This window comes from Festucalex cinctus, chromosome 2, assembly GCF_051991245.1.
Source record: "Festucalex cinctus isolate MCC-2025b chromosome 2, RoL_Fcin_1.0, whole genome shotgun sequence".
In the NCBI taxonomy this organism is placed as follows: domain Eukaryota; kingdom Metazoa; phylum Chordata; class Actinopteri; order Syngnathiformes; family Syngnathidae; genus Festucalex; species Festucalex cinctus.
Genome location: NC_135412.1, coordinates 30943533 through 30958808, shown reverse-complemented (window position 1 = coordinate 30958808; position 15276 = coordinate 30943533). Strand labels below are relative to the sequence as shown.

At 45.0% G+C, this 15276-nt stretch overlaps 1 protein-coding gene across 12 annotated transcripts in view; it reads left to right on the top strand.

Moving 5' to 3' along the window:
* Positions 1-15276, top strand: part of ubr4 (ubiquitin protein ligase E3 component n-recognin 4) — a 72790-nt gene that overhangs the window by 39260 nt on the left and 18254 nt on the right. For 9 of the 12 annotated variants that reach the window (XM_077514526.1, XM_077514533.1, XM_077514534.1 and 6 more), the window contains 26 exons: positions 2686-2868; positions 4747-4905; positions 5079-5231; positions 5315-5542; positions 5660-5817; positions 5920-6094; positions 6218-6419; positions 6624-6787; positions 6884-7100; positions 7242-7458; positions 7944-7976; positions 8214-8277; positions 8380-8514; positions 9897-10071; positions 10156-10287; positions 10401-10522; positions 10609-10720; positions 10803-10933; positions 12388-12565; positions 12667-12771; positions 12999-13136; positions 13836-14004; positions 14083-14287; positions 14361-14474; positions 14883-15092; positions 15177-15276. The exon at positions 15177-15276 is cut by the window's right edge and continues 50 nt beyond it. In XM_077514526.1, the coding sequence (XP_077370652.1) occupies positions 2686-2868; positions 4747-4905; positions 5079-5231; positions 5315-5542; positions 5660-5817; positions 5920-6094; positions 6218-6419; positions 6624-6787; positions 6884-7100; positions 7242-7458; positions 7944-7976; positions 8214-8277; positions 8380-8514; positions 9897-10071; positions 10156-10287; positions 10401-10522; positions 10609-10720; positions 10803-10933; positions 12388-12565; positions 12667-12771; positions 12999-13136; positions 13836-14004; positions 14083-14287; positions 14361-14474; positions 14883-15092; positions 15177-15276 (3979 nt within the window). The remainder of the gene's footprint in view (positions 1-2685; positions 2869-4746; positions 4906-5078; positions 5232-5314; positions 5543-5659; positions 5818-5919; positions 6095-6217; positions 6420-6623; positions 6788-6883; positions 7101-7241; positions 7459-7943; positions 7977-8213; positions 8278-8379; positions 8515-9896; positions 10072-10155; positions 10288-10400; positions 10523-10608; positions 10721-10802; positions 10934-12387; positions 12566-12666; positions 12772-12998; positions 13137-13835; positions 14005-14082; positions 14288-14360; positions 14475-14882; positions 15093-15176) is intronic. The other 3 variants (XM_077514535.1, XM_077514530.1, XM_077514529.1) reach the window with 1 other exon arrangement.

Sequence of the window (15276 nt, the reverse complement as noted above, 5' to 3'; positions counted from 1 at the left end):
CTCCTGGTCCAGAGCTGAGGCTTTTGCCGGGTCGGCGATGAGAGTCACCCTGACCCGACAGGAAGCAGGAGGCCGGCGTCGGAACTGCAGCTCGTACCCGTGTGTCAAGATGGAGACCACCCATGGGTCCGAGGCACGAGCAGCCCAGTAACTGAGCTGCTGGTGGGAAAAATGTCCGACGGCCGGCCCCAAGGCCTCAGTCCCTGGCCCTCCGCCCCCTAGGGGCCCGAGAGGGACGGCGGGTGGGGCCTGCAGCCCGTGGTTGCCCTGAAGGCAAGCGGGCGGAGGAGCGAAAGTCCTCGGCGGGCCTCTGCGGGGGTCGCCGGGTGCCATAAGCCTCGGCTGAGGAAAGCGATGAAAAGCAGAGCGTGCCCCAGGCCTACCCTGTTGGGGAGGCAGGGCCCTATTGAGGCTGGAAAGCTGCTTCCTGGTCTCATGAGCCTTAACCGTCCTTTCCAGTGCACCCACAGCGGCAGAACCAAAAAGCTCCCCCGGCTCCACAGGAACACCACGGAGGGCCCTCCTAGAGGCCTCCGACAAGGGGGACTGCGCTAGCCACACCTGGCGGCGCGCCTGCACTAGGAAGGACATGAGTCGGCCGTGTTCCCTAGTCATGAGGGCAAAAGCCTGGAGGGCTGCATCACTGAAGGACACAGCAGCCTCCACGCTGTCCGCTTGCAGGGATGTAGAGAGAACAAGCATGAGGTGAGCCAAAGAGTTCCCAATGCGACCAGCACGTGCACCAGCGCCATAGGCCCGTGTGAGAAGGTCGTCAGTCACACGACATTGGGGTCGAGGACATCGCACAGATGGCCGAAGGGTCTCCTCCGGGGACACAATGAGGGATGCGACAGCTGGCTCCACAGCAGGCATCCGGTCCAAGCCAACACTAGCAGCACCGTGCATAGATGCTAAATCACGGCCATCAGCCGAAGGGCGGGAGAGAGCCCCAGGATCCCTCCAGCAAGCATGTAGTTCCCGCAGATAGTCCTCAGATGCGGGGACAGAAAAGGCCGAGGAAGGGTGCCTGCGCCGGAAGAAAGCGCTCTCAGACGCCGATTGAGCCTGTGGAGGCACCTCCAAATGCAGGAGGTCCAAGGCATTGCGCAGGACAGCCCGTATAGAGCCATCCCCCGCCTCACTGGACGAACTCTGAGCGGACGCTGGAGAGTTTGGTCCCAAAACCACAGACCCCGGGTCACGGTCGTCGTCATGAAAAAAGGAAGCCGAAGCTGCCAAGGAAATGGCGTCCTCCTCAGGAGGAAGCACTGGGCGGGGTGGATGGTCGCGGCATGGGCAGGGCAGGTGGTCCCGGCCCCCCCGTAAGTGTGGGAGGGTGACGGTCCTGCAGAAGAGATCTCACCTCTGCCAGCTCAGCCTGAAGGTGCCCAACCTCCGAAGCGAGTCGTCGCTGCGCCGCCCTTTTCCTGGGGGGGGGCATGTACAGCAGAGGACACACCGAGACGTTTCCGGCGCCTCGGTTGGGAGGACGACAGATGACCCAGTGGACTGGGGTCACTGACACCAGGACTGCAGGCCCGGCCATCCCCGGCACGGTCAGAAACAAGACACCTCGGGCAGCGATCGTCCAGGACATCGGAGGCCTCAAAGAGGATACCACAGTCCATGCAGCAACGGGAGTCCTCCATTGTGAACACAAAGAGGCCCAAACAGCGATGAGCGGGAAGCTGAGGGAAGGGGGCGCGAGCGCCACCTGCACAGCAGACCCACACCGAGCAGCCGACGCGTGGGTCGGGGCAAACAGTAAGCCGGTAAAGCAGCGATATGCCGAGGGAAGGGGGCGCGAACGCCACCTGCACAGCAGACGCACACCGAGCAGCCGACGGAGGGCGGGGGCAGACAGCCAGTTGTCAATAGTAGCGATAAGCTGAGAGAAGGGGCGCGAACGCCACCTGCACAGCTGAAGCCAGGTGCGCACCGCAGGCGGGACAGGCACAAAAGTAAGTAAGACAAACAATCGAGCGAGAAGCGCGACGCCGTAAGCTGGGAGCGGGGACGCTGACGCTGCCCTCACCAGCAAAGGCACAAAAAGAAAAGCAACAACCAAACGGCAACACCGTCGGAGAAAGCGGCGCTAATAAACCGAGAGAAGCGCTAACGCTGCCAAAGCCAGCGGAGGAAAAAATAGGGTAAACCACGAGCCGTGGTAGGCAGGGCGCTAACGCGAGGCTAGCCACACAAAAAACTCAAAACACCGCAGTAAACGCGTAAATTAGACGGCAAAGTAGACAACAAGTAGTCAATAACCTTACCCCACGGGAGGTTAGAATACGCGACCACGTCGGGTCACAAACAAAGGAAAGAAAAACACCGTCGCCGCAGCCTTTGGAGGGCGAACTACGCAGCTCCGACCGATCCGGTCACAAGGCTCCAAGCGGCGCGGTCAAGAGGATAAATACAAATCCCAATTCTTACACTCTTCGAAAATGTGTCGTATGCATACGCCACGCGAGAAGAAAAGAGGAAACGAACCTTGGGTGACACCGGAACTTATACCCTTCTAGGGTCACCCAGGGGTCACAGGTGACTAATTTGGTATGCATTACTCGAACTGCGCATGCGCGAAAGGAACATTCAGTGCTTAAAGCACCGCCTTCTGGCGGTCGGGAGGGACGAAATAGAACCCATGCGCTTCAGTTCCTCATTGTTCCACTTTCTGTTCAGGTACCTACTCTTGGTTCTCAGGAAGGGGCTTTTGAGAATGTAAGGATGAATTACAGTGGCGACCAGGGGCAGACAATCCGCCAGCTCATTAGTGCTCATGTGCTGAGGCGTGTTGCGATGTGTGTCTTGTCATCCCCTCATGGCCGCCGGCAACACCTTGCAGTCAGCCATGAAAAGGGAAAGGTGAGTCTCACTACTCACACAGGTAGACTGAAAATGTGCTCACATTCAAAGCTAATGATGAAAATTTGTCAGGTGTATCTTAAAAGCCAATACTAATATAGCTGTTCTAAAGTAGCATTTAATCCAATAAAAATGTCCCAATGTCTACCAGCAAGAATATTATTCAATTATCAATAGGGCTGGACGATAAACGAATTAATTTGATTAATTCGTTCATTTAAAGTACCACGATGTGAAAATGAGCTAAATCGTGAAATCGAGGTGCTTATAAATAAATACACATCATCTACCTTGAGCGTCTCACTTCTGTTTACGCTCGTTGTTTTGGGGTCCTTCGTTTGGTGGCTGGCGCGCTTGCTGATGACGTCGCCCAACTATAGCGAAGCTGCGGTATGTGACATCATCGGAAGGCGCACGGGACCCCGGAACAGCCGTACAGGCAGTTCACATCACCGCCTGTTTTTTTCCTTTTCTTTTCACTCACAAACACGCACACAAATTAATGAACAAATTAATTAATTAATGTGATGTGCATTGCGCACAAGTTTGAAAGCAAACGCACGAGCGGAGCTCCGCCGTAACGTCTCCGCGTGAGCCTGACGCAGAAGTCTACTGAGGCTTTTACACGGTCTCCCAGGCGACGAAGCCAACCCACGCCTACCGGCAGCGAAGGCAAGTGATGGTTTCATATCACCCGGAGCTCCACATCACCGCCTGTTTGCAACTTTGGCCAAACGCTACGCTGCCTACTCGCGCACATTATGTCTGCTCCAGAAGACTAACCAAGACAAGGAACTTATGTTAACATCTATTATATGGAATTGGTTCGGCTTTTACAAGAGCGACGTAGAGCAAAGTACAAGCCTGCGCAAGGTTTGCCGAACAAGCTATTAAGTAGGAGCACAACTAACCTCTTCCAATACTTGCACCAAAGGCATCAGAAAGAAAGGGAGGAACGCTCACGTCTTCGAGAGTGCGGCGTGGCTAACGCTAGCAAAGATAAGTGCAAGCACACCATGAAACAACAAACTTGAGCTGTATTTAGTACCGGGGGAAACATTGTGACATGCACCAGAGCTTGTCTTTTGCCAGAGTCAGTTGACAGGCTAGTTTTTCTTGCAAGGAATTTGAGTTTAATTGCAATAAAAGGTGGTGCTGATTATTTTTAAGCTGTTGATCTTGAAGTTCTGTTATATACAAATGTTATTGTGAGTTGAGTTGTATTTTTGCACATGTGGTAGAATACTGGATGTGTGGTTTACAATACCTTTTTACAATTGTTAGAACTACTTACTTGTGGCATTTAAGTTATGCAAAAGCTATGAGTAGTTTTTTTGCACAAGATATATATGTGACATTTAAGTTGAGCAAAAGCTATGAGTTGTCTTTTTTTTTTTTTTTTTTGCTCAACCTATGTATGTGGCATTTAAGTTGAACAAAAGGCTATGAGTAGCTTTTTTTTTTGCACAAGGTTTGTGGCATTTAGGTTATGCAAAAGCCATAAGTATTTTTTTTGTACAAGCTTTGTATGGCATTTAAGTTGAGCAAAAGCTGTGAGTATGGTTCTTTTTTTTTTTGCACAAGCTATGTGGCATTTAAGTTATGCAAAGATATGAGTAGCTTTTTTTTAACAAGCTATGTTAAATGTACGTTAAAACTGATTAAAAATTAGTGTACGCTATTGTCTGAACATTTTGCACAAGATAATTTTTTTAATAAATCAAACCTTGTTTAAATGTCTTTTTTTATTATTTTTGATTAAAATCGATTAAAATCGTAATCGTCCAGAATGACGGAAAAAAATCGAGATTTTATTTTTTGGCCATGTCGCCCAGCCCTAATTATCAATATTCATTGTCTAATTTGTTTCTGTCACAGATAACGGTTTTGCAGCTGTCCACCCTTTTGAAGCAAGCTGACTCAAGCAAGAGGAAGCTAACTCTCACCCGACTGGCTTATGCGCCAGTCCCTTTCACTGTCCTCAGTCTCACAGGAAACGCTTGTAATGAAGAATACCTGGCTGTGTGTGGCCTCAAGGTAGGTTCAGCATACCCATTAAATTCATAAATCATATTCATTGTGTAAGGGAGAAGAAACCAAAAAGTTACCATTTGTCAGTCTAATGTTGAATTTGTTTTGCTTTCAGCAAGCTTTTTGGCTAACTCATTATGGATACCTGTTGATGTGATCTCTCATTTGCTCTTTCCCAGGACTGCCATGTGCTCACCTTCAGCAGCACAGGCTCTGTGTCCGACCATCTGGTGATGCACCCTCAACTTGCTACTGGCAACTTCATCATCAAAGCCATTTGGTTGCCAGGCTCACAAACTGAGCTCGCAATCATCACTGCTGATTTTGTCAAGGTATTCATGATGGAAAAATACACGTACTGGTACCTTGAAGGCGGATTAAAATTTGTATTTGTCGCATTCTATGTGTCCCACAGATTTACGACTTGTCTGTGGATGCTTTGAGTCCCATGTACTACTTCCTACTGCCAAGTTCCAAGATTCGTGATGCTTCCTTCCTTTTCAATGAAGAGGGAAAGAACATCATTGTCATAATGTCTTCAGCAGGTTACATATATACCCAGACAATGGATGAATCCAGCAGTGCTCAACATGGCCCTTTCTATGTTACCAATGTATTAGAGATAAGCCACGAAGACTTGAAGGTAAGACACAATTAAGACATTCTCTGTATTGGATGGTAGAGTGTTAAAAGCCAAAGATACTTTCAAACTGCTAGCAAAATTTACATGTAGACTCACTTCACTTCTTCTTTCTTTTAGGATAGCAACGGTCAGGTTGCTGGAGGAGGTGTGTCCGTCTATTACTCCCACATGCTCCAAATGCTTTTCTTCAGCTACAGCCAGGGCAAGTCCTTTGCTGCCACAGTGGGTCGCAGCACCACTGACGTTCAGCGACTCTTCCCCATCAATGTCAAAGGGTATGGGTGTTTGGTATAAATATTAGAATTCTACTCGTTAATTTAGTAAAGCAAGTTGCATTGCTGACCTTTTTAAATGGTGTCTTTCGTACCTCTTTTTAGTTCCAATGGCAGCAGCAGTAAAATGTCACCAGCACTTTGCCAGTGGTCAGAGGTCATGAACCACCCAGGGCTAGTTTGCTGTGTGCAGCAGACGACGGGCATTCCACTGGTTATTATGGTTAAGCCTGACACATTCCTCATTCAAGAAATTAAAACTCTGTCAGCCAAACCTAAGGTAAGGGCCACGAGAACATGTGCATTGCTAACGGGTTGAATGATGTAGGTAGCTGTAAGAATCTTTTTTTTTTTTTTGCTTAATTCTAGTTTTCTAATTCTTCTTTATATTCTCCGCTTCTAGATTCAAGATATGGTAGCAATTAGACACACAGCCAGTAATGAGCAACAGCGCACGACCATGATTCTTTTATGTGAGGACGGAAGCCTGCGAATCTACATGGCCAATGTGGACAACACCTCATACTGGCTCCAGCCCTCTCTACAACCCAGCTGTGGCATCAATATCATGAAGCCTGTCCGCAAGCGCAAAGCTGCTGCTACCGGTGAGTTAAGTATTTTTATCAATACCAAAATAAAGCATTCAAATTTAGATAATACATTGTGGTTTATGCAGTTTCAATTGTTGTAATATAATGGACTAGAGTAAGCCTTTTTGAGTTAAATGTTGTACACGTTAACATCTTCAGGCATTCATATGCAATCTACATATGCAGAATGCAATCTACATGTTGCATTTCTGTCTTTAGCAACCCGAACCTCCAGCCAGGTGACGTTCCCAGTAGACTTTTTTGAACACAACCAGCAACTGACCGAGGTGGAGTTTGGAGGCAATGACTTGCTGCAGGTCTACAACGGACAGCAGATTAAACACAGACTCAACTCTACTGGGATGTATGTGGCTAATACAAAGGTGAGTAAAAGATACCGTTAGCTTTGATGTAATCTTTCTGTCAATTGGTAAATAATGAAGATGCAACTATTGCACAATTCTGTGCTTTGCACCAAGCCCGGGGGATTCACCGTGGAAGCAGTCAGCAGCAACAGTTCAATGGTGATGACAGGCATGCGTGTGCAGGTTGGCACTCAGGCCATTGAGAGGGCTCCCACCTATGTGGAGGTCTTTGGTCGCACCATGCAGATAAACCTGACAAGGGCACGGTGGTTTGACTTCCCCTTCACCAGGGAAGAGGCGCTCCAGGCTGACAAGAAGCTGTCAATTTTCAGTAAGTATATGACTTTGGGCTGTTTCACTTCAAACTTACTTGTGGTTTGAGAAGTAGATTGGGGCGGGAAGATGTGTTTTCCATCAAAGCTGTAACTGGTTTATGTGCAGATTTAAATGCTGTTTTGACTTCCTTTGTCAGTTGGGCCATCGGCTGACCCGGCTGGAGTCACCATGTTGGATTCAATCAAGATCTATGGAAAAACTAAAGAGCAGTTTGGTTGGCCTGAAGAACCGCCTGAAGACTTCTCCTCCACCTCTGTAAACAATGTCTGCAGTCCCAACCTTAACCAGAGCAATGGCACCTCTGATGGCGACGTTGTCACACCATCCACTACCAGTGGCACAGTGCTGGAGAGGTACGGCTTTCAATTCATTATGTGATAGTTCCTTTTTGGTTTAGGCCTCCTTATCTCTGTTTTGTATTTCTGTTGTTCATCGTACGATGATATCTGTACTTTGAATAAACATGGACTTATAACAGTTTAACCAAGCAGTGGTTGTATTCATCGTGTGTATTTTGTAATGAAAGACCTATTGACTAAAGTGTTGTGCTTTATTTGGTATTAGTTTGCCCAAAATATTCAGTTCAGATGATAGTTCTATATCGTGTACATTTTCCATTGTTTTTCCATGAGTCTAACTTTTACGCTTGAGCTGTTTTTTACGTAATTATTGGTGGTGAGGTTGTTCTTTGAGTAATTAGTGCATGGCTACAGCAGTCATCTTTCTTGCATGCCTCATTTGTTTTTTAGCAGAGTCATTTATTTTCACTTATTTCTTTCTGTGATCCTCACACATTTTTGTTCTTTTTTTCTTTTGCTCCCAAATATACAATAAAAAGTTGTGAAACTGAGTCCTTATCCACCTTGGACCGGTTAGTAACAGCTCTTTCTCTGCTCGTTTTGTTGTATGTTTTTGTGCATGTGTGCCTGTTTGTGTGTCCATGCCTGAGACTATGAAAATACCATGCACCATCTTTTTCTGAAAATATTCTTGCAGTGTGATATACTTTTTGAAGTTTAGAGTAGTTTGACATTTGCACTTATTGTATTCACTTTTTGGGCAAACTCAAAACTCTAGCTATGGCACTGACTTTTGTTTTTAATTGCAGGCTTGTGGTCAGTGCTCTTGAAGCTCTGGAAAGCTGCTTTGCCGTTGGTTCCTCTAATGAAAAGGTACATCAATTAGGATTTGTAATGTTGTATTACAGTAGTGAAACATTTGAATAAAACCTCGTCTGTCTTTGGGTTGCCTTAATAACAAGTGACGTTTTGCAGGAAAAGAACAAGGCTGCTGCACTGGAGCTGGCCACTCTACTCCTGTCAATGCCAACTCCAACAGGTGTGCAGCAGCAGACAAAGGGACTTCTGTCAAGTTTGCACACCAGTCGTACTGCCTATCACAACCACAAGGTAAACCAAAACATATATTGTATGATAGTAATAATACTGGAAGCCGGTGGCAGTAGCTAATCCCTAAACATAAGCGGATGCAGCCACAGGTTCATAGTTCAAGTCACGCTGTGGACACTATAAATTGCAGCCAGTTGGGTGCCAATTATAGATGCTACTCAGCAGATTTGCAACAAATTAAATATCCCTAGAGGGAACTACTTTTATGTTCTTGATAATATAAGGTAATTAAACTGGTTTGATAAATAAACCACTCAACAAAAATATAAACGCAACACTTGTTTTTGCTCCCATTTTTTTTATGAGATGAACTCAAACCCCATCCCTAACCCTAACCCATATCACAGTTTCTCTCAAATATTGTTCACGAACCAGTCTAAGGCCCCGTCCACACGAAAGCCTGTTTAAATGTATTGTAAGTTTCTTACAGTTTGGGCAGTTCGTCTAGATAGCGGCACGGTTTCGGAGCTTGAAACCGGTCACTTTTGGAACCGGGCTCCAGAGTGGATATATTTCGAAACGCGCCCTATACGTTCCAATGTGGACACCATATGTGGGATACTCCTGTGACTGCTCACGAACAGTCTGTCATCAACAATGGCGGATAGCCCTGTCGTCGTCGTTTTGCGCAACCTCCTTAGCTTGCTTATGCTTTTACAGCAAAATGTTTTGTGCGATGTACTAGAATCAGCCGACATTGTCACTTCTCCTGTGTTCGTCTCACTGATCTGTATATAGTAAGATGGCTGTCCTATGGCTTCAACGGCTTGCACGGGCGTGTATGGGCTATCTGGATAGCCTCCAATAATATATACAGATCAGTGAGACAAACACAACACAGGAGAAGTGGCAATGCTGGGTGATTCAAGTGCAACGTCACGCAAAACATTTTGCTGTAAAAGCATAAACAAGCTAAGGAGGTTACGCAAAACAAAGACACGGCTATCCGCCATTGTTGTTAAAAGACTGGCGGTTCATGCGCAGTCACGGGAAAAGTAGCTATCCCGCTATGGTGTCCACATTGGAACGTACGGGGCGCGTTTCAAAATCTTTCCACTCTGGAGCTCGGTTCCAAAAGTGATCGGTTTCAAGCTCCGAAACCGCGCCGCAATGTGGATGAACTGCCCTAGCGGTAAGAAACTTGTGCGGCTACACTGAAATGGGCTTTCGTGTGAATGGGGCCTTAGAAAACCAGTCAATCTGACTGGTTTTCTGAGTCAGTAGTACTGACTGGTTTTCTGAGTTTGTGGGTTTTAAATACACATGTAGATGTTTTTTTGTTTTGTTTAATAGAAAACTTGATCTGTGCTTCGGCACAGTGGTTGGGAAACGCTGACATACCGTGGTGGAGTAAGCAACTAACTTTTCTATGTGCTCCCCAGGACCAGTCCCTGCTGAGTAATGCAGTGCAGTGTCTGAACAGTTGCAGTCGCGAGGGCAAAGAACTAGACCCAGATGTCTTCCAGAGTCTTGTGATCACTGCCCGCTCCATTGCGATCATGAGGCCCAATAATTTGGTGCATTTCACAGAATCCAAGTTACTTCAACCTGACTCTGGTGAGAGGCTGTTAAATAGATGTTCCAATTGCACAAGTATTTTATCAATATATGGAAAAATTGACTTGTCTTTTGTTTGTCCAGACATGACAGATGATGGGCAAAAACATGTGGATGGCGAAAGCCATAATTTCATCACACAACTGATGAGTAACTTTTGGAAGCTACACTCCCTGAAACCTAAGAATGCCTTTCTTGCTCCTGCGTGTCTGCCTGGTAAGTGTTTTGTCTATCTGTGAGGCAAGTAATATTTTTTAGAGATGAAAACAAGCATGAAGAATGAATGAGAAACCCAAAGTATGGTAGTTTATTTTCCTCTCCCTCCAAAGGACTCACTCATGTGGAGGCAACAGTAAATGCCCTGGTGGACATCATCCATGCATACTGCACCTGTGAGCTTGATTACATCAATGTGGCCTCCAAAATCTACATGCAAATGTTGCTCTGCCCTGTAAGTACATTAGCAAGTTATTAAATTGTTAGAATATATCATTTGACCTTGCTCAAATGCACCTTTTTGATGGTTTCTCATTTCAGGACACAGCAGTCAGCTTTGCTTGTAAGCAGGCACTGATCAGAGTGCTTCGACCACGAAATAAGCGTCGCCATGTTACCATTCCATCTCCCCCACGCTCCAACACACCCACAGGTGTGTTTTCACAAGCTTTATGCAATCATTCTTGCATTCACATTTCAGTTCTTTAAGACTTCCTGGCTGTTTTCTTTATCAGGGGACAAAGATGATGACGACGATGATGACGCAGAAGACAAAATGCAGTCATCGGTGCTTACCGGCGGAGAAGAGGTTCGACCGGAGAGTCACGAGCAGAATGAAGTGGATCATGGCGACTTTGAGATGGTGGTGAGAAAAAATAAGCGGCATTTGTATTTAACGCAACTGACACCACAGTAGCCCCAATAATCGTTTTTTACCAACATACAGTAACATTAAACCAACATACAGTAACATTAAAATATCGTTTGACAAATTTTGTTATTGGCAATCATTTGGCTTATAAATTATTAGAGGTGGGAATCTTGGGGCACCTCACGATTCGATTGCGATTACGATTCAGAGGCTACGATTCGATTATAAAACGATTATTGATTTCCCCCCCAGGCAGCAGAAAAAAAAACAATGTATTTTTGTGCTTTTAATGTTTCGTACATTAGTTACAAAAATAGTACAAAAGTCCTCTCAGGCCTACATAAACTACTATTTCAGTATCAAGTTAACAGTTCAAAACAGTAAATAAAATACTCAAGTCCTCATTCTGTAACAACAGCTTTTAAGTATATTCAGTCTTCAACAGAATAAAACATAGCATTGAGCAAAAATATATTATTTTTATCCACTCAAAAGTGCATTGAGGTATAAATGAAAGACAATGTGAACTACTACTTCAATACAAATGCCTAAAAAAAAAAAAGTGCTTTCCTGCTTTTTAAGTTGTGTAAAGATGAACATGTAAACATTAAAGTTTCTCAGAGGTACAAAAAAAAAAAAAAAAAACTCAAGTGCTTTTCTGCTTTTTAACTTGTGTAAACATGAACGTGTAAACATTAATGGGATCGTTGGGCTTTTTTAACATGAATCTCAATTTGATCCTCACCTCCCGTGTGTGCGATCAGCACTGACTTCTTTTTGACAGCGTTCGGTGACACGCGTTCTGGTTCGACGTTGGACGAGAAGAAAATAAAAAAGAAAATAGTCCAGCAAGCTGGCTGGGGTCTCGGAAATAAAGCGTTTTTCTTCTAAAAACTATTTGTTTTCAAAAGCGTGATACATTTCCATCACAATACTCTTTTCTGAATAAAGTCAGACGCCATTACCGCCAGCCACTACTTTTCTGTTCGTTCGTTCGTATCACTGCGCGGCGCCCTGTAGAACGCTAACCGACGCACTGCAGCCAGCTAGCTGATACTTCCGCCTCAAGTTGTTTGCCTTTTCGGAGCAGGTCTGATCTCACGAAGAGGTGGGTTGGTCAGCTCAGCCATGCTTGTTGTTGTTTTGAATCTCGAGGCGTGAGTTGTGGATGTGTACTCTCGGTCCGTCCCAAAAAGCGTCCCGAAGACCGCGCGCGCTACTGCGTTTCAGTTCCGCGTACTTTTCGCTCGTTTCGCTTCCCTTGGCATATTTATATAATCGGAATTTGGACGTTTGTGAATCGTTCTCGATTGTTCCACGGCCGAATCGTGAATAATCTAAGAATCGGAAATTTTGCACACCTCTATAAATTATGCTGATGAATGATGATAGGAATATGTTTGGTAAGAAGGAATGTTTAGCTAACCATGGTTGTTTGCATTCTTCAGTCAGAATCAATGGTCCTGGAGACTCCAGAAAATCTAAACAATGGAAATCCATCTCCCCTGGAAGCATTGCTTGCTGGAGCTGAGGGTTTCCCCCCCATGCTGGACATCCCTCCCGATGCTGATGATGAAACTATGGTAGAGCTAGCGATTGCTCTAAGCCTTCAGCAGGATCAACAAGGTCAAGAGGGGGAAAAAAAATTAACAACTTAGGAAGAATGTTTTCAAATTGTCTCGTCAGTGATGTGTATATTTATGTGCATTTTATATGTAATATTTTAGGGAGTAGTAGCAGTGCCCTTGGCCTTCAAAGCCTTGGCCTGTCTGGTCAAGCTCCAAGCTCCTCATCCCTGGACGCTGGCACACTGTCAGACACCACTGCATCAGGTAATAGGACCACCTTTTGTGGTGTTTGCACATTTCAGTTTATAGATTGGCAAATGTTCATTGACTGTTGTCGATTAACACTAGTAGCCTCATTTTAAGAAAGCGTTTGGAGGTTTAGACTGTTAGGTGCTTTGGATTGTTGTGATGTAAGGTATGAATTTAAGTCTTGTACCCTGGCCCAGATGACTGCGTTTTATTTGCTGTTACAGCTATTGTTATGATTTCAGCCCCAGCATCTGATGACGAGGGCAGTACTGCTGCTACTGATGGCTCCACACTGCGGACCTCCCCAGCTGAGCATGGTGGCAGTGTGGGCTCAGAGAGTGGAGGTTCTGCTATCGATTCTGTTGCAGGGGAGCACAGTGGTGGGTGATTGCAGGGGAAAGCGACACATAAACCATACTTAATAATAATTATAATAATACATTTTGTGTAGCGCTTTTCAGAAGATTCAAAGACACATTACAAAAATAAAACTAACTACTAAGTAGAAATAAAAATTGAAGTAGGACTTCAAAATATTTAACTGTTAAAAAAAAAAAAAAAAAAAAAATAGAGGTGTTCAGAGGTGGCAAAGATACACTCTTTAATTGGATAGAAATACATTCATTGAAATACATACTGGCGTTACAAAAAATAAACTGATAAGTCAAGATTGATTCAACTCCTTGACGTAAAAGTAAAAAAAAAAAAAAAAGGCCAATTCTCAAATGTACTTTAATCGAGAAGTCCCCAAATCTGCTCCAATGAGGCTAGTAGCATCTTCCATGACAGCAGCCACCCATTTGGTGCATGAACATGTGTGTGAATCGGTGAATGTGAGCCTTTGTAAAGTGTTTTAAGCATAATATATAGTGTAGAATGATAAAGAACTATATAGTGCACTCCATTTACACGTCATAGTACTGTATAGCAGTGTTCCTACTGAGAAACAGTCTAGCTAGCTTTGGCTCGTGCTCTAATTCTATTAAATGCAGCGTGTACGTATTTTCAATTGTAGGGAGTAAATGTAATCAGACAAGTAAATTTTCCAGTAAGGTACAAAACAATGCTTCTTTCCTCAGTGTCAGGACGCAGCAGTGCATATGGTGATACAACAGTAGAAGGCCACCCTGCAGGTCCAGGCAGTGTGAGCTCCAGCACCGGCGCAATCAGCACTACCACAGCCCAGCAGGAAGGTGAAGGCTCAGAAGGAGAAGGAGAAACTGAGGGAGACATCCACAGAAGCAACAGGTCAGACCTGGAAATTCTGCTCTATGTGTTGGTCAACTTGTCTGTGCTGGCAAAATTACATTTTTACTTTGTGTATAGGCTTCACATGGTTCGTCTTATGTTACTGGAACGCCTGCTGCAGCACCTCTCTCAGCTCCACAACGTTTGTGGCGTTCAAGCCATACCATACATGCAAGTTATCCTTATGCTGACCTCTGACCTTGATGGGGAGGATGAAAAAGATAAGGGTGCCTTGGATGATCTTCTTGCGCAGCTTATTGCAGAGCTCGGCATGCACAAGAAGGTGACTGCAGCGCATTCATTAGGAATCATCTCAAATGTGCTTGTGTTGCTCAATCTCCCACTTCTCTCTGTAGGATGTTTCAAAAAAGAATGATCGCTGCCCTATGAATGAAGTACACCTTGTCATTATGAGACTGCTCAGCGTCTTCATGTCTCGAACCAAATCTGGCTCCAAATCCTCCTCTGAGGTACATTATAGTAGAGGTGTTCTTAAACAAATATTGTGGACAACTGGACATTGTAAAAATATCACGGCACACTGCTAAGAATGTCACAAAAATTGTATGCTTACAAATTAGTGTGTGTGTGTGTACGCCGATTCAATGTTATGAAATGACAACAGGGACATGCCAATTAAGAACTAAAATACATTTAGTTTATGCATTTTATTTTTATTTTTTTGTCAAATTACTTCCATACCAATGAAGTGTAATTGGATAATTTCCCACTGCACACTAATGTCCTGTTGCTCGGTGGTTGAGAATCACTGGAACTACTACTAGAGTTAAATGCATTATTTTTATTTTTAATGCCCTACTTGTTAATTCATGTTTCTATTAGTGGTTAATGCTGTTGGCCACTTTTGTCTCCTCCAGTCATCCTCACTGATTTCCAATGCTACGGCATCTGCCTTGCTCAGCCTGGGTGCCATTGACTACTGTCTCCATGTGCTCAAATCCCTTCTTGAGTTCTGGAAGAGCCAGCAGGGTGAAGAAGAACCTGTGACCACAAGCCAGCTCCTTTGCCCACACACATCTTCCTCTCCCCCAGACATGAGCCCATTTTTCCTCCGTCAGTATGTCAAGGTACATGTCATGAAATCAGGTCGTGTCGGGTGGAGTAAAAGTGACAAGGAAATTTGGAACTAACTGAGTTGCTCCTGCCACTAGGGACATGCTGCAGATGTGTTTGAAGCGTATTCGCAGCTGCTCACTGAAATGGTGCTCCGACTGCCGTATCAGATCAAAAAGATAGCTGACACCAACCCAC